Source organism: Podarcis vaucheri (genome assembly GCF_965113315.1).
Source record: "Podarcis vaucheri genome assembly, chromosome: 6".
NCBI lineage: Eukaryota > Metazoa > Chordata > Lepidosauria > Squamata > Lacertidae > Podarcis > Podarcis vaucheri.
In genome coordinates, this window is record NC_138764.1 from 103,034,629 (window position 1) to 103,047,651 (window position 13,023).

General features: G+C 48.8%; 2 protein-coding genes across 2 annotated transcripts in view; both read right to left on the reverse strand.

Annotated features, from left to right (window-relative positions):
* Positions 1-13,023, reverse strand: part of ANGPT4 (angiopoietin 4) — a 265,142-nt gene that overhangs the window by 13,167 nt on the left and 238,952 nt on the right. The window lies entirely within an intron of this gene.
* SCRT2 (scratch family transcriptional repressor 2) overlaps positions 529-13,023 on the reverse strand; it is a 31,291-nt gene continuing 18,796 nt past the window's right edge. The window contains exon 2 of the mRNA XM_082226472.1: positions 529-6,904. Coding sequence (XP_082082598.1) covers positions 6,201-6,904 — 704 coding nt within the window. The 3' untranslated portion in view covers positions 529-6,200. The remainder of the gene's footprint in view (positions 6,905-13,023) is intronic.

A 13,023-nucleotide genomic window follows, 5' to 3' on the forward strand; every position in this document is an offset into this window, starting at 1 on the left:
ATAAGGGATGGTAGAGATAAAGAAGGCTGCCTGGGAGGGGGGGGTAGAAGCCCATGGATCCTCAGGATTTTTGCATTGGGTCACCCCAAATTCACCATCAGATCACAGCATGTCCATGGCTACAGCCTGCACCAAAAAAATCACGCACCCACTGTTGTGTGGCACAAAAACATGGTTACAAAGCACGGATCCACATGGATCCTCAGGATTTTTGCATTGGGCTACCCCAAACTCACCGTCAAATCACATGTCTGTGGCCACAGCATGAACCACAAAAATCGTACATCCACTGTTTCGTTCAGAATGTTTTTTTTCTTGTTTTCCTCCTCTAAAAACTATTTGTGTCTTACGGTCAGGTGCATCTTATGGAGCAAAAAATATGGTGGTTGCTGCAGCTATTAACAAACTGAATTATTTGAGTTGTTGTTTTGCTGCATTTTAAGGCCTGGATGCTTTTTATCTTCCTCGATTCAGTTTTAAACTGCCCTCTCGGTTGTGCAAACGGCGGGACAGCAATAATCGGAATAAATATGTACAGAGCTTTGTGCTTGACCCTGCTCCCCCCCCACTCACTCCATCAATTCAAATACAGACAACACAATTCTGTAGCAGAAGAAGGCCCTTTTTTATTATCCCTGAATTGCGTTTTACAATACTGCAGGTAGTTTCATCTGGGGGGGAGATTTGTTTCTCTTCCCCTTGATCTGTCCAGTTCAAAATCTGGCAGGAGAAAACAAGACTCTATCATGCAGAGAAAATTATTGCTGTCTTATCTTATTTACAGTATAAACACTAACGAGGATCTGGGTTGACCTTGATCGTTCCCGGTGCAAAAAGCAACAGGCGAGAAACCAGGAACCTTCCTTTACAGAAAGAAGCTTTCTGCTGCTTGTCGCTCATGTCAGAGGGAGGTGGTTTTTATTTTTTTGTAACGAAATGATATCTATGACGAAATAATGTAACCATCACATGGATGCTGCTTTGAGTGTGCATGTGCAAGCACAGGAATATGGTGGTGCTGAAACCATGTGCAGAATTCCAAAAGTGTCATCATGGCACCTAAGAAGACATTAGCAATACCTTGAGCCTCGGCATGTTTTTGAGTTGTGCTATTTGTGCCCCGTGGGGGAAATTGCAAATGATTATTGTATACAGCCGTTTCCCACTCCTTGGTGGGAACAGCTAAGACTTGCCCAAGCCCTAAGAGGAGGGAAAAGGTAGGATAATGCCTGTATCGAGGTCCCCGTAACCCATACTGTAGGGACACGGGTGGCGCTGTGGGTTAAACCACAGAGTCTAGGGCTTGCCAATCAGAAGGTTGGCGGTTCGAATCCCCGCGACGGGGTGAGCTCCCGTTCTTCAGTCCCAGCTCCTGCCAACCTAGCAGTTCGAAAGCACATCAAAGTGCAAGTAGATAAATAGGTACCGCTCCAGCGGGAAGGTAAGCGGCTTTTCCGTGCGCTGCTCTGGTTTGCCAGAAGCGGCTTAGTCATGCTGGCCACGTGACCCAGAAGCTGTATGCCGGCTCCCTTGGCCAATAAAGCAAGATGAGCGCCGCAACCCCAGAGTCGGTCACGACTGGACCTAATGGTCAGGGGTCCCTTTACCTTTACCTTTAACCCATACTGTATGGCCAGCCTGCACCAAAGATTCCCTCCCAGTGTGTGTGAGCTGCTGGGGTGGCGAAAACCTTGTGTGTTGCTGTTGTTGGAAGTGGGGAAAGAAACCTGGGGGGAAAGCGAGAACGATGGTGGGGCAGAGATGGGGAAGAGGCAGCTCTGTGGGGCAGAGAGAGGAGAACAAGCCATGTTTCAAATGAGCACATCAAGTTGGAATTGTAGCAAAACTGCTTTTCCACCATTCACACGTTCCTGCTCCTACGGAATGGTCATTTCCAAACTTTTGGTAGCTGAGGCACACTTTCCCCCTGAATTAAAACTGGAAGCACGTGTTATTTTTTTACATACACACACCCTCAAAAGGGTTTGCTTTTTCTGAGCATGTAACAAACAGAGTTCCTTTTCCCTCAGAGGGGCGATGCTCCCCTTCCCATATAAAGTCACAGGCATGAGAGCAGCTCCGGTGCTCTTGGGGCAGAGACTCATGCAGAGAAAAGGGGCAACCTGGATTCTTTGAGCTCAGAGGAGCCTTTGATTATTAGCTACCCACCCCGTTAACCCTCTTGTGATGCATTAATGTGTTTTGGCTTCCCAGCGGAAGTTACAACTCCAGGAGAATGTATGGGACTTGTGGCTTGTGGAAGAAGGGTGCATTCCAAAGGTGGAGGGGGGATGTGTTGATGAGTTGTGGCATTTGGCGCACCTGTTCGAACAACAAACAGTTTTCTTGGACAACCGAGAAGACCATTGCCGAGTTGTGTCCGTTGTCCTGCGAGATGGCTCATTGGGTCAGAGGTAGAAAATCGGAGGTGTCACAAAAAGTGGATGAGTCTCTTGTCACATTCATTGTTGGGGCCCTTTCCTGTCCCCAGAGGCTTATATGTCCACATCTGGAAGACACTGATGTTGTTTATGTACTGTTGTCCGCAGCGCCAAAAAGTTTTAAGCACATGCAAAATGGCAGAGGCTGGAGAGGTAACATTCACCTGGAGAGTTTGCATAGAAGCGGCTGTTGCTTCCCATCACCTGGAACTGCAGCCCACGGAGGAGCCGATGTTTCTCATCAGTGAGGAAGACGTGACGGAACAGCTTTGCCTTCGAACAGGTCTTGCACAGCCCAAAACACAGTCTGTTCCGAAGGGGGCAATGAGACTGAAAAATTATCTTCTGAAACATTCCACTTCCCGCATGGCTTATACTCGTTCGGCTGAGTGTAGAGTTCTGTGCACCCCTACCTTTTTTCAATTTAAAAAAAATCCATCACTTTATCAGCAAAATATAAATGTCATTTAATGAGGAGTTGCCCCCTCCTGGTTCTTAACTCTTGTTTTAGGCTGGAAATGATGGCTAGGAAGAGAACGGATGGTTGTTTGAGAAAGACTTTGGTTCCCAGAGCACGCCCACGGTTATTTTGTCCTGCTTTTTGTTCAAGAAAACTGGTGCCAGATATTGGCTACGAGGCAGAGCTGCCAATCAGGAAGTCTCCGTCTGAAATATTGCCTCTGCGGCGAGCTGCCTAGGTGAGTTTTGGCTGCCTCCAGACTGTCACTATTTTGCAGGAAGAGTTCGGGCGCATACCGGAAATTTCGGGTTTGCGCAGTTAAAGTGGATTAAAGCGCTCTTGCTACAAATGCGCTTTAAAAGCAAACAGTTTGCACTTAGGGAAGTAATGGCAAAATGCTGTGAAAAGTATGGTATGAGCTAACGCATGGAGATGTAAATATTCCCACAAGCAGATCAGGATGAATGCAGGATGAATGCTCATTGTCATATAGCCTCACCACAAACAATTCAGATTGCTCTGTAGAGGCCGGGTACAATCTACCTTTCCCCGTAGGCTTTGTGCAAGCAATTCAGGACACATGTTCAATATACAGGTCATCTGAGGAATCCTGTATTCTCTCTCGGTCTCCCCCCATCCCATCCCAGGGGCAGCATCTGACTAACCTTAGGCAAAGACCCACAGCGCAACGAAATAGGGTATGTTTTGCATGTGAATATTCAAAGTCCAGTTCCCATCATTCAACAACCATCACTAACACAGGTCAAAGTAAATTGGTGATTCCTCCTTGCAAATGCATCCTAGCTCTTTGAAAACAGCCGCTGCCGCTACAGAGCTCTAATATGCCTCCAGCTTCTGTGACAGTGGTGTACCTGCAAACAGCTTCTCCCATCGACGTCCTGCTTACTAGGATTCATGCAAAGAAACCCCCAATGTTTCACCCACCCATTCTTCTTAAACAATAAATAGTATAAATAGGATAAATTAGAACTTTAAAATAGAGAGCTCCTAAATTTATGGCAGCAGCTGCCATTCTTGCTAACTCACACGCTCGAAAGGACAAACTCCTCAATCAAAGGGAAATGGATGCACTATATTTCTGCTACGAGAGTGGCATAAAGCTGCCCCTCCCCCCATTACCTCCCATACCTCTGATGGGCTTGCAAAGGCAAGAAGGTGGGAGTTGAGCAGAGAGGCCTCCCGATTGGCTGAAAGGCAATTGGTTCCACCACAATCCATTGACACTTCTCAAAGGAAGACTATGGGCATCAAATATGGGCACCTGTGTAGCAGCAAGAGATTCCACACCCATCATTAACAAATGTGGAATGACAACAGAAACAGGGCTTCTTGGCTACAGTGGTGTAGCTAGCTGCTCTGGTGCCCGGGGCGGTGTGCACACCCTGCAGCCGGGGGCGGAGCAAGCCACCCATGGGGATGGGGCGAGCCAAGGCAGGGCACACTGCGTGGAGCCTCTCTGCAGCCTCCCCCTCAGCTGTTGGGCAGCTGAGGCGATGGGAAGACGCAAGCCCCACGCTGCTCAAAAAAGCAGCATGGAGCTTTCAGGCAGTCTACCCATCACCTTCCCCTCAGGAGAGACGCATGGCTCAGGCACGCTGCAGGCCCTGATGTGTGGTGCCCCGTGCCCCCGCCTCACCTAGCTACGCCTCTGAATTAGGCAGTTTCTTGGAGGAGAGGGCTGTCAAAGGCTACTAGCCATAAAGGCTGTGCTCTGCCTGCAAAGTTAAGAGACAGCAACACTTCTGGTTTCTGGAAATCACTCAAGGGGGGAGTGTTTCTGCAGTGGCGTAGCAAGGGGTGTGCGGGAGTTATTTCTTCCAAAACACATATTTTTGCCATTTTGTCATCCCCCTCAGTGATGACACCCAGGGCGGCCCGTACCCTCCGCACCACCTTCCTACGCCACTGCCTGGCTATGCCTGGAAACGATGTTTGGATTTAGCTATGCAGTCAATCTGTTTCTTGCCCTTGTCCCTTCCAGCCTTCAATGAAGAATGCTTCTCTTGTGATGACAGGAGGATGGAGAGGTTATGGTTGGGGTTTTTGCATTGGGTTCTTCTCGGGAACATGGTGTGGTTCCTCAGAAGCTCTTGAGGGCATCCCACAATGTGGAGATGGGTGAATGAGGGCCAGCTTTGGTGAAGTTCCCTCTCAAAGGCATCACTGTTAGCAACCACTAGGTGGAGATGTCAAGTAACCGGGAATGAGAAGACCTATAACCTCTGTGCAAACAAATTGGGATGGGTGCTCAACAAACAGGCGGTCTGGCGGAGATCCTAATTCTGACAACCATATGGAAAGAAAGAATTGACTGGTTCTCTCCCCCCACCCACGCATTGTGCCTTCCTGGGTCCTTCAAACATAAAAAAGTTCCTGTTTCCTATGCCAAACACAACAAATCAATCTCTTCCTCGCTTCCAAAGCTTGATTTGAGAAGTCGCTCTGTCTAAGCGTCCCACACCCAGCCTTGTCAGCCTGGTGGGTACCCTTCCTCACAATGCCCCCCTGAGTTGGGTTTCACAGCTTCTGAACTCGTTCTGTCCCCAAAAGATCTCAAAGGGCAACACTGATAGCTTTTCTTCCTCCCCATCAAGGGGAGAAGAAGGAGCAGCACACTAAATAAATAACGTAATAAATAATATAAATACACCCGGCATTTCCCAAGTTATCTGAAAGAGAGAGAGAGAGAGAGAGAGAGAGAGAGAGAGAGAGAGAGAGAAATGAAAAGAGAGACGACTGTCTCTTTCTTTCCCTCTCTCCATCCCGGTAATCCTGAAGAAAAGTCAAAAGCTTGTCTCGCTCGTGCGAGGCCAAGCAAGGAGTCTCCCAGAAGACGGCCTTCTGCTGGCGTTGACTGGAGTTATTGCTTCGGTTGACGATTTGGAGAAGGAAGGAGAAAAAGGCAGGTCAGGAGGACCAGGGGTGGAGAACGTTCTGCGGACCACAGCTCCCACCGCTGCTGAACATGTGGTTGATGGGAGCGGTGGTCCAACAATATCTGGAGAACATCTCATGGACCACCCCTGGGTTTGAAGGTTGCTGGGCCTCAGGACCAATGCTTGCCATCTTCCCAAAGTCTACATCACCTTCTGAGAAGGACAGGTTGCAATTGCCAGGTTCTTAAGTGCTTCCTCCCAGTAACAGAACGACTTGCAATTTGTTGCGGCGGTCCCTTTCGCCTCCCAGGGCGACGCTTGTCCTTTCTTGTCCAAACCCCAGATCCCTGAAGACGGTTGCCGTGGTCCTGCCCTGGACCTTCTCTCCTTCCCCTGTCTGGCTCAGTTCTCCTCCTCGCAGGCGTGCTCAGCCCCCTTGAAGCAGGCCGACTCGTAGTGCTTGTTGAGGTACGACTTGAGGGCGAAGGTCTTCTCGCATTGCTTGCACTTGTAGTGCTTGAAGGCCGAGTGCGTCTGCATGTGAGCCCGCAGGTTGGAGCGGTCAGCGAAGGCCTTTCCGCAGTGGGAGCAGCCGAAGGGCTTCTCGCCCGTGTGGGAACGCATGTGTCCCTGCAGGAGCCACGGCCGGCTGAAAGCCTTGCCGCACACGTCGCACTTGTGTTTAAGGTTGTGCGTCAGGATGTGCATGGCCAGGGCGGGCATGGAGACGTAGGCCTTGGAACAGGTGGGGCACTTCCTCGCCATCTTGCTGTCCAGGCTGCGGTGCGTCTGTTTGTGCCGGCTGAGGTTGGAAGACGTGGCGTAGGTCTTGCCGCACTCGCTGCACGAGTGGCGGTGCGCCCCCCGACGCTGGCCCTCTCCCCGGCGCCGCGACCGCCCGTCGGTGATGAAGAAGGCGTCCATCGAGTAGCTCTCGGTGACGGCGGCTTCGCCGTTGAAGTAGTGCGCCGACAAGCTGGATTGGGGGCTCTCGGGGTCGCTGTAGTCTTCGTGCGACGGCGTGTAGATTGGGTCTGAGGACGCCAAGTGGAGCTTCTTCTTTTCATTCTTGTAGCCGGACGATGCGAGGCAGGTCTGGAGATAGCCTATGGAGGACAGAAAGGGTTCGGTTAATCAGGGAATCCTAGAGTTCAAAGGGACCCCCAAATGCTATCTAGGCCAACCCCCTGCAGTGCAGGAATCTCAACTAAATCATCCTTGGCAGAGGGCCATCCAATTTATTTGTACCCTGCCCATCTGGCTGGATTTCCCCAGCCCCACTGGGCGGCTTCCAACAAAGATTAAAAATACATTAAAATGTCACACATTAAAACCTTCCCTGAACAGGGCTGCCTTCAGATGTCTTCTAAATTCGTGCCGGAGGTCCGTTCTTAACCTGAAACTGTTCTTAACCTGAAGCACCACTTTAGCTAATGGGGCCTCCTGCTGCTGCCGCGCTGCTGGATCATGATTTCTGTTCTCATCCTGAAGCAAAGTTCTTAACCTGAAGCACTATTTCTGGGTTAGTGCAGTCTGTAACCTGAAGCGTATGTAACCGGCGGTACCACTGTAAAGGGACCCCTGACTGTTAGGTCCTGTCCTGACCGACTCAGGGGTTGTGGCGCTCATCTCGCTTTATTGGCCGAGGGAGCCAGCGTACAGCTTCCGGGTCATGTGGCCAGCATGACTAAGCCGCTTCTGGCAAATCAGAGCAGCACACGGAAACGGCGTTTACCTTCCCACCGGAGCGGTAGCTATTTATCTACTTGCACTTTGATGTGCTTTCGAACTGCTAGGTTGGCAGGAGCAGGGACCAAACAACGAGAGCTCACACCGTCATGGGGATTCGAACCGCCGGCCTTCTGATCAGCAAGTCCTTGGCTCTGTGGTTTAACCCACAGTGCCACCCGCGTCCCGGATTCTGAGGTGCTGCACCCCAAATATGCATACAAGTAAAATCTGATAGCTATACAGCAAGAAAACAAATAATTGCAAAGGAATAAAGGCACAAAATCTGAGAAATGTGGTCTCACTGAACAAAGTGCCACATAATTCATTCATGAATCTTTTGATGTCTGCACAGAGCTCCATCTATTTTGATCAGGGCTAATAATAATAATAATAATAATAATAATAATAATAATAATATATGTTGCCCATCTGTCTGCATCAGAGAGTCCTATCACTTTCCATCTGACGAACCTTATTAACCTAGATTTTCTCAGCACTGAACCTGAGAACCTTTGCACGCAAAACATGTGTTTTTGCCACTAAGTTATGCTTCGGTGTTGCAACTAGGAAACAGAGCATAGGAGAGAGGACAGACATTTGCATAGCCGTGTTTGCAGAATGTCAACTCCTCGAGAAAGAGAGGCCGGTGTGTTCCCTTCCCACACGGGATGAAGGGAAAACCAAGTCTTCCTCTTGACTCCCATTTCCAGGGAAGCCTTTGGTGGCAGCCAGTGCTGTCAGCGAACAGGGAGTGCAACTCAGAAGGAGCTCAGCAAACAAAGGAGCTTCGGGCGCACGGTTCCACAGCGAGAGGCTACTACGAACGCGCTTGTGTTTCCCCCCTTCCCTGGGGAAATAAAAGGAGCTGAAGTGGAAAGGAGTCGACCTCTTTCTCAGGCCGTTCCTTCTGTCTTGTCCAATTTCCTCTTGATTGACGGAGGGAAAGGCAGAGGCGAGCCGGGTCATCTCATTACCTCCCCTCATCTGCCTCACACGAAAATAAAAAAGGAATTAAATTTTGTCAGCTGCCAAATAGCCTAGAAGTTAGTTAAACGGGAAATGGGTCACAGTCACGCTGAGCGGAAAGGCGCTTTGTGCATTTTGTTCATGGGGTGCAATCCTATCCCCAGGATCAAACTCTAGGGAAACTGGGTGCGTGCACAGCACTAATTGGCGTTGGCCTGTGACGTCACCAACCCACCTTCCCAAGGTTTTTTTTTCAACTGAAAAAGAGTGAAAATTTAAAAGGCTAATACCTTGCCAGAAGCTTTGGTGGAGGTGGAAGCTGGGTGACTCTCTAAGCGTTCGGTTTGCTAATACTGTAAGTCTGTCATTGAGGAGGCTGACTCAAGACGGACAAAAGAGTTTATTCACATAGTGTATAGCCAAAAAATAAAATTAACTCCCACAACATGCAGTGATGGCCAACAAGGTGGAGGGCTTAACAAAATGATTAGACAAATTCATGGACAATAAAGTTAGTAAGGGCTGTTAGCCACAATGGCTAAGTTGTACCTCCACTGCTTGAACATATATGCCTCTGAAAACCGCAGAAGGGGAGAGGGCTGCGCTTGTGAATCCTACTTGTGAATTTCCCATTTGGGGTATCTGGTTGGCTATTGTGAGAACAGGATTCTGGATTAGATGAGCCCTTGACGTGATACCTGAAGGAGCGTCTCCACCCCCATCGGTCAGCCTGGACACTGAGGTCGAGCTCTGAGGGCCTTCTGGCTGTTTCCTCACTGCGAGAAGTGAGGTTACAGGGAACCAGGCAGAGGGCCTTCTCGGTGGTGGCGCCCTCCCTGTGGAACACCCTCCCATCAGATGTCAAAGAGATATACAAGTATCTGATTTTTAGAAGACATCTGAAGGCAGCCCTGTTTAGGGAAGCTTTTAATATCTGTTGTTTTATCGCTTTATTATCATAATCACCAATTGTGTTGAGAGCAGTCTAGCATGGCTGGCGAAACCCAGCCAGATGGGTGGGGTATAAATAATAAATTATGAATATGATTATGATTTAGCAACCAGGCACTTCTTATGAGACAGGGAAAACCCTGTCAGTACTGGAGTACTGTGTCCAGTTCTGGGCACCACAATTCAAGAAGGACACTGACAAACTGGAACGTGTCCAGAGGAGGGCAACCAAAATGGTCAAAGGCCTGGAAACGATGCCTTATGAGGAACGGCTAAGGGAGCTGGGCATGTTTAGCCTGGAGAAGAGGAGGTTAAGGGGTGATATGATAGCCATGTTCAAATATATAAAAGGATGTCACATAGAGGAGGGAGAAAGGTTGTTTTCTGCTGCTCCAGAGAAGCGGACACGGAGCAATGGATCCAAACTACAAGAAAGAAGATTCCACCTAAACATTAGGAAGAACTTCCTGACAGTAAGAGCAGTTCGACAGTGGAATTTGCTGCCAAGGAGTGTGGTGGAGTCTCCTACTTTGGAGGTCTTTAAGCAGAGGCTTGACAACCATATGTCAGGAGTGCTCTGATGGTGTTTCCTGCTTGGCAGGGGGTTGGACTCGATGGCCCTTGTGGTCTCTTCCAACTCTATGATTCTATGATTGCTCCAAAGGTGGTCGGTGGATACACAACCAATTCATTTTGGAAAGGAAAGACACCCCTGTGCTCCCTGCAATCCTGATTGTGACTGTTTCCCTCAACTCACTGCAGTCGCTTGCAATTTAAACTGGAAGCCCAGAAATATATGAACAGTTTACTACCACTTCTCCTGAAATATGTAAAAATAAAATCAAATGATGCCTAAATTCCCCCACTCCTCCATTTCTAACTGCTGCCTGTTCTGACCTATATGGTGGCGCTGTGGTCTAAACCACAGCCTCTTGGGCTTGCCGATCGGAAGGTCAGTGGTTCGAATCTGCACAATGGAGTGAGCTCCTGTTCCTCTGTCCCAGCTTCTGCCAACTTAGCAGTTTGAAAGCACGCTAGTGCAAGTAGATAAATAGGTGCCACTGTGGCGGGAAGGTAAACGGCGTTCCTGTGCACTCTGGTTTCCGTCACAGTCCTCCGTGTGCCAGTAGCGGTTTAGTCATGTGGCCACATGACCCGGAAAGCTGTCTGTGGACAAACGCCAGCTCCCTCGGCCTGAAAGCGAGATGAGCGCTGCAACCTGATAGTCGCCTTTGATTGGACTTAACCATCCTGGGTCCTTTACCTTTTTACCTTAATATGGGTTGTCAAAAGTGAAAGAATAAAACTTAAAACTTCCGACAAAGTTGTGGGCCACACCCAGTGGGCCACTTTGACAGGTGGATGGGGCTGGACACCTGTCAGTCACCTGGCATTCCCCACGACGCCAGGTGATGCAGCTTCAAAAAAAAGTAATGGGATTAAGTACCATCTATACATCATTTTCATAATATTTTCTTTTAATACAGTACATGCAGTAAATTTAACCCCTTTCTTCCACAGCCTTTCCCAATCTTCCCACATTATATTGTGTCCAACATCTCTTGCCCAATCAGTCATCACAGATTTAACTTGTTCGTCCTTTGTATGCCAATCTAACAACAAACTACACATTTTGGAGAGATTTTTAACATTAGTGTCTAACAATTCCGTTTCCAATTTGGATTTTTCTGTTGCAAAACCATTTTTCTTATCAAGTTTATACAATTCGTTAATCTGATAATATTGTAACCATCCATCCAATTAATCTGATTCCTTCCTGAGCTCTGATTCCTTCCTTCCTTCCTTTGGAAGCCCCCCCCCCTTAAATTCAAGTCGGGGATGCAAAGGAGGAGTCAAGCGAATGTTCTGAGTACTCTCCTAATTGTTCGTCCTTTTAACTATGGCTTGAAGTTCCAAGCTTCACCTTGAATATTCCCATATATGACACCAGGGCCAGGAGAAGAGGAAGTAAGTTTATCCTGCAAGGCCAATGTCCGAGGAAGGGGGTTCCCCACACCCGTTGTAAATGATAAGAGGGTAGTTATCCCTGAAGTGTGGATGGCAGCGACCCACAGGGAAGCCCTGTGACTTTGTTTCCAAAAGAAAAAGTGATTAGGGAGAAACGCTCTGGAATTCCAGGCTTGTGCAAACAGAAGCTTGATATTTTAGAAAACCACAACCCTGGAGTAACAGCTTTGGCTGGAGTAACAACTATCTGTGTTCACAATCTGAGAGACGGTATGTATGCATGTGTGTGCATGTGGGGGGTCCTCATAGTGTGTTCTTCACTGAACTTCTGCACCAGTAGGTGGCCCCCTCGGGCAGGAGAAAGCTGCCAAGAGGAGGGCATGCTTGCAGAAAGAAGGTTGTGTCATTTCTCTGAGATGGGCTAAGTGCATCTCGTTTCTAATGCCCATGCGTATAAATGCACACATGCACAAATATTTCTGCACCGTGAAGTGCTCAGATTCCTTCTGATCCTGGAAATAGCACATAGCCATTGTTACTAGTAGCCACTGGTAGCCTTGTCCTTCATGAGTTTGCTTAATCACCTTTCAGTCACCTAACTTGGCCACCATCACTACATCTCAGTGGTCTAAACCACTGAGCCTCTTGGGCTTGCCAATCAGAAGGTCGGCGGTTCGAATCCCCATGACGGAGTGAGCTCCCATTGCTCTGTCCCAGATCCCATCCCAGCTCTTAGCAGGCAACACAAATATTTAATGCAGGGATGGAGGGAGGGTGATCTGCAAGAGACAGCAATTGATCTGGATTGGAACTGGACCCAGAGTCATAACTATCAGCTGTTACAGAAGTTTTTTTTTTTTGGAGAACAGACTCCCACCAGTTAACTTAGAATCAGAAAGGGAAAGGGACCCCTGACCATTAGGTTCAGTTGTGGCTGACTCTGGGGTTGTGGCGCTCATCTCGCTTTACTGGCTGAAGGAGCCGGCGTACAGCTTCTGGGTCATGTGGCCAGCATGACTAAGCCGCTTCTGGCGAACCAGAGCAGCGCACAGAAACGCCGTTTACCTTCCCGCCAGAGCAGTGCCTATTTATCAACTTGCACTGATGTGCTTTCGAACTGCTAGGTTGGCAGGAGCAGGCACCGAGCAACAGGAGCTCACCCCGTCGCGGGGATTCGAACCGCCAACCCTCTGATCGGTGAGCCCTAGGCTCTGTGGTTTAACCCACAGCGCCACCTGTGTCCCAACATAGAATTGCAAAATTTGAAGGGACCATCTAGTCCAGAACTTTCCAAAGTTTTCATGTTGGTGACACACCTTTTAGATATGGTTCATTTTGTGACACAGTTATTCAGTTTTACTAGCAAACCAGGTTAAACTAACCAATTTCCAGTGCCAGGAGGAGTGCTGGGAGTGTTTGCGTGACACACCTACACACGGCAGCTGACACACGAACGTGTCACGACACACAGTTTGGAAAGCTCTGATCTAGTCCAGCCCTCTGCAATGCAGGAATCTTTTGCCCAAGTAGGACTCGAATCCACAATCCTGAGATTAAGAGCCTCATGCTGCACCAATGAAACTATCTCAACACTATAGGACTTCTTTCC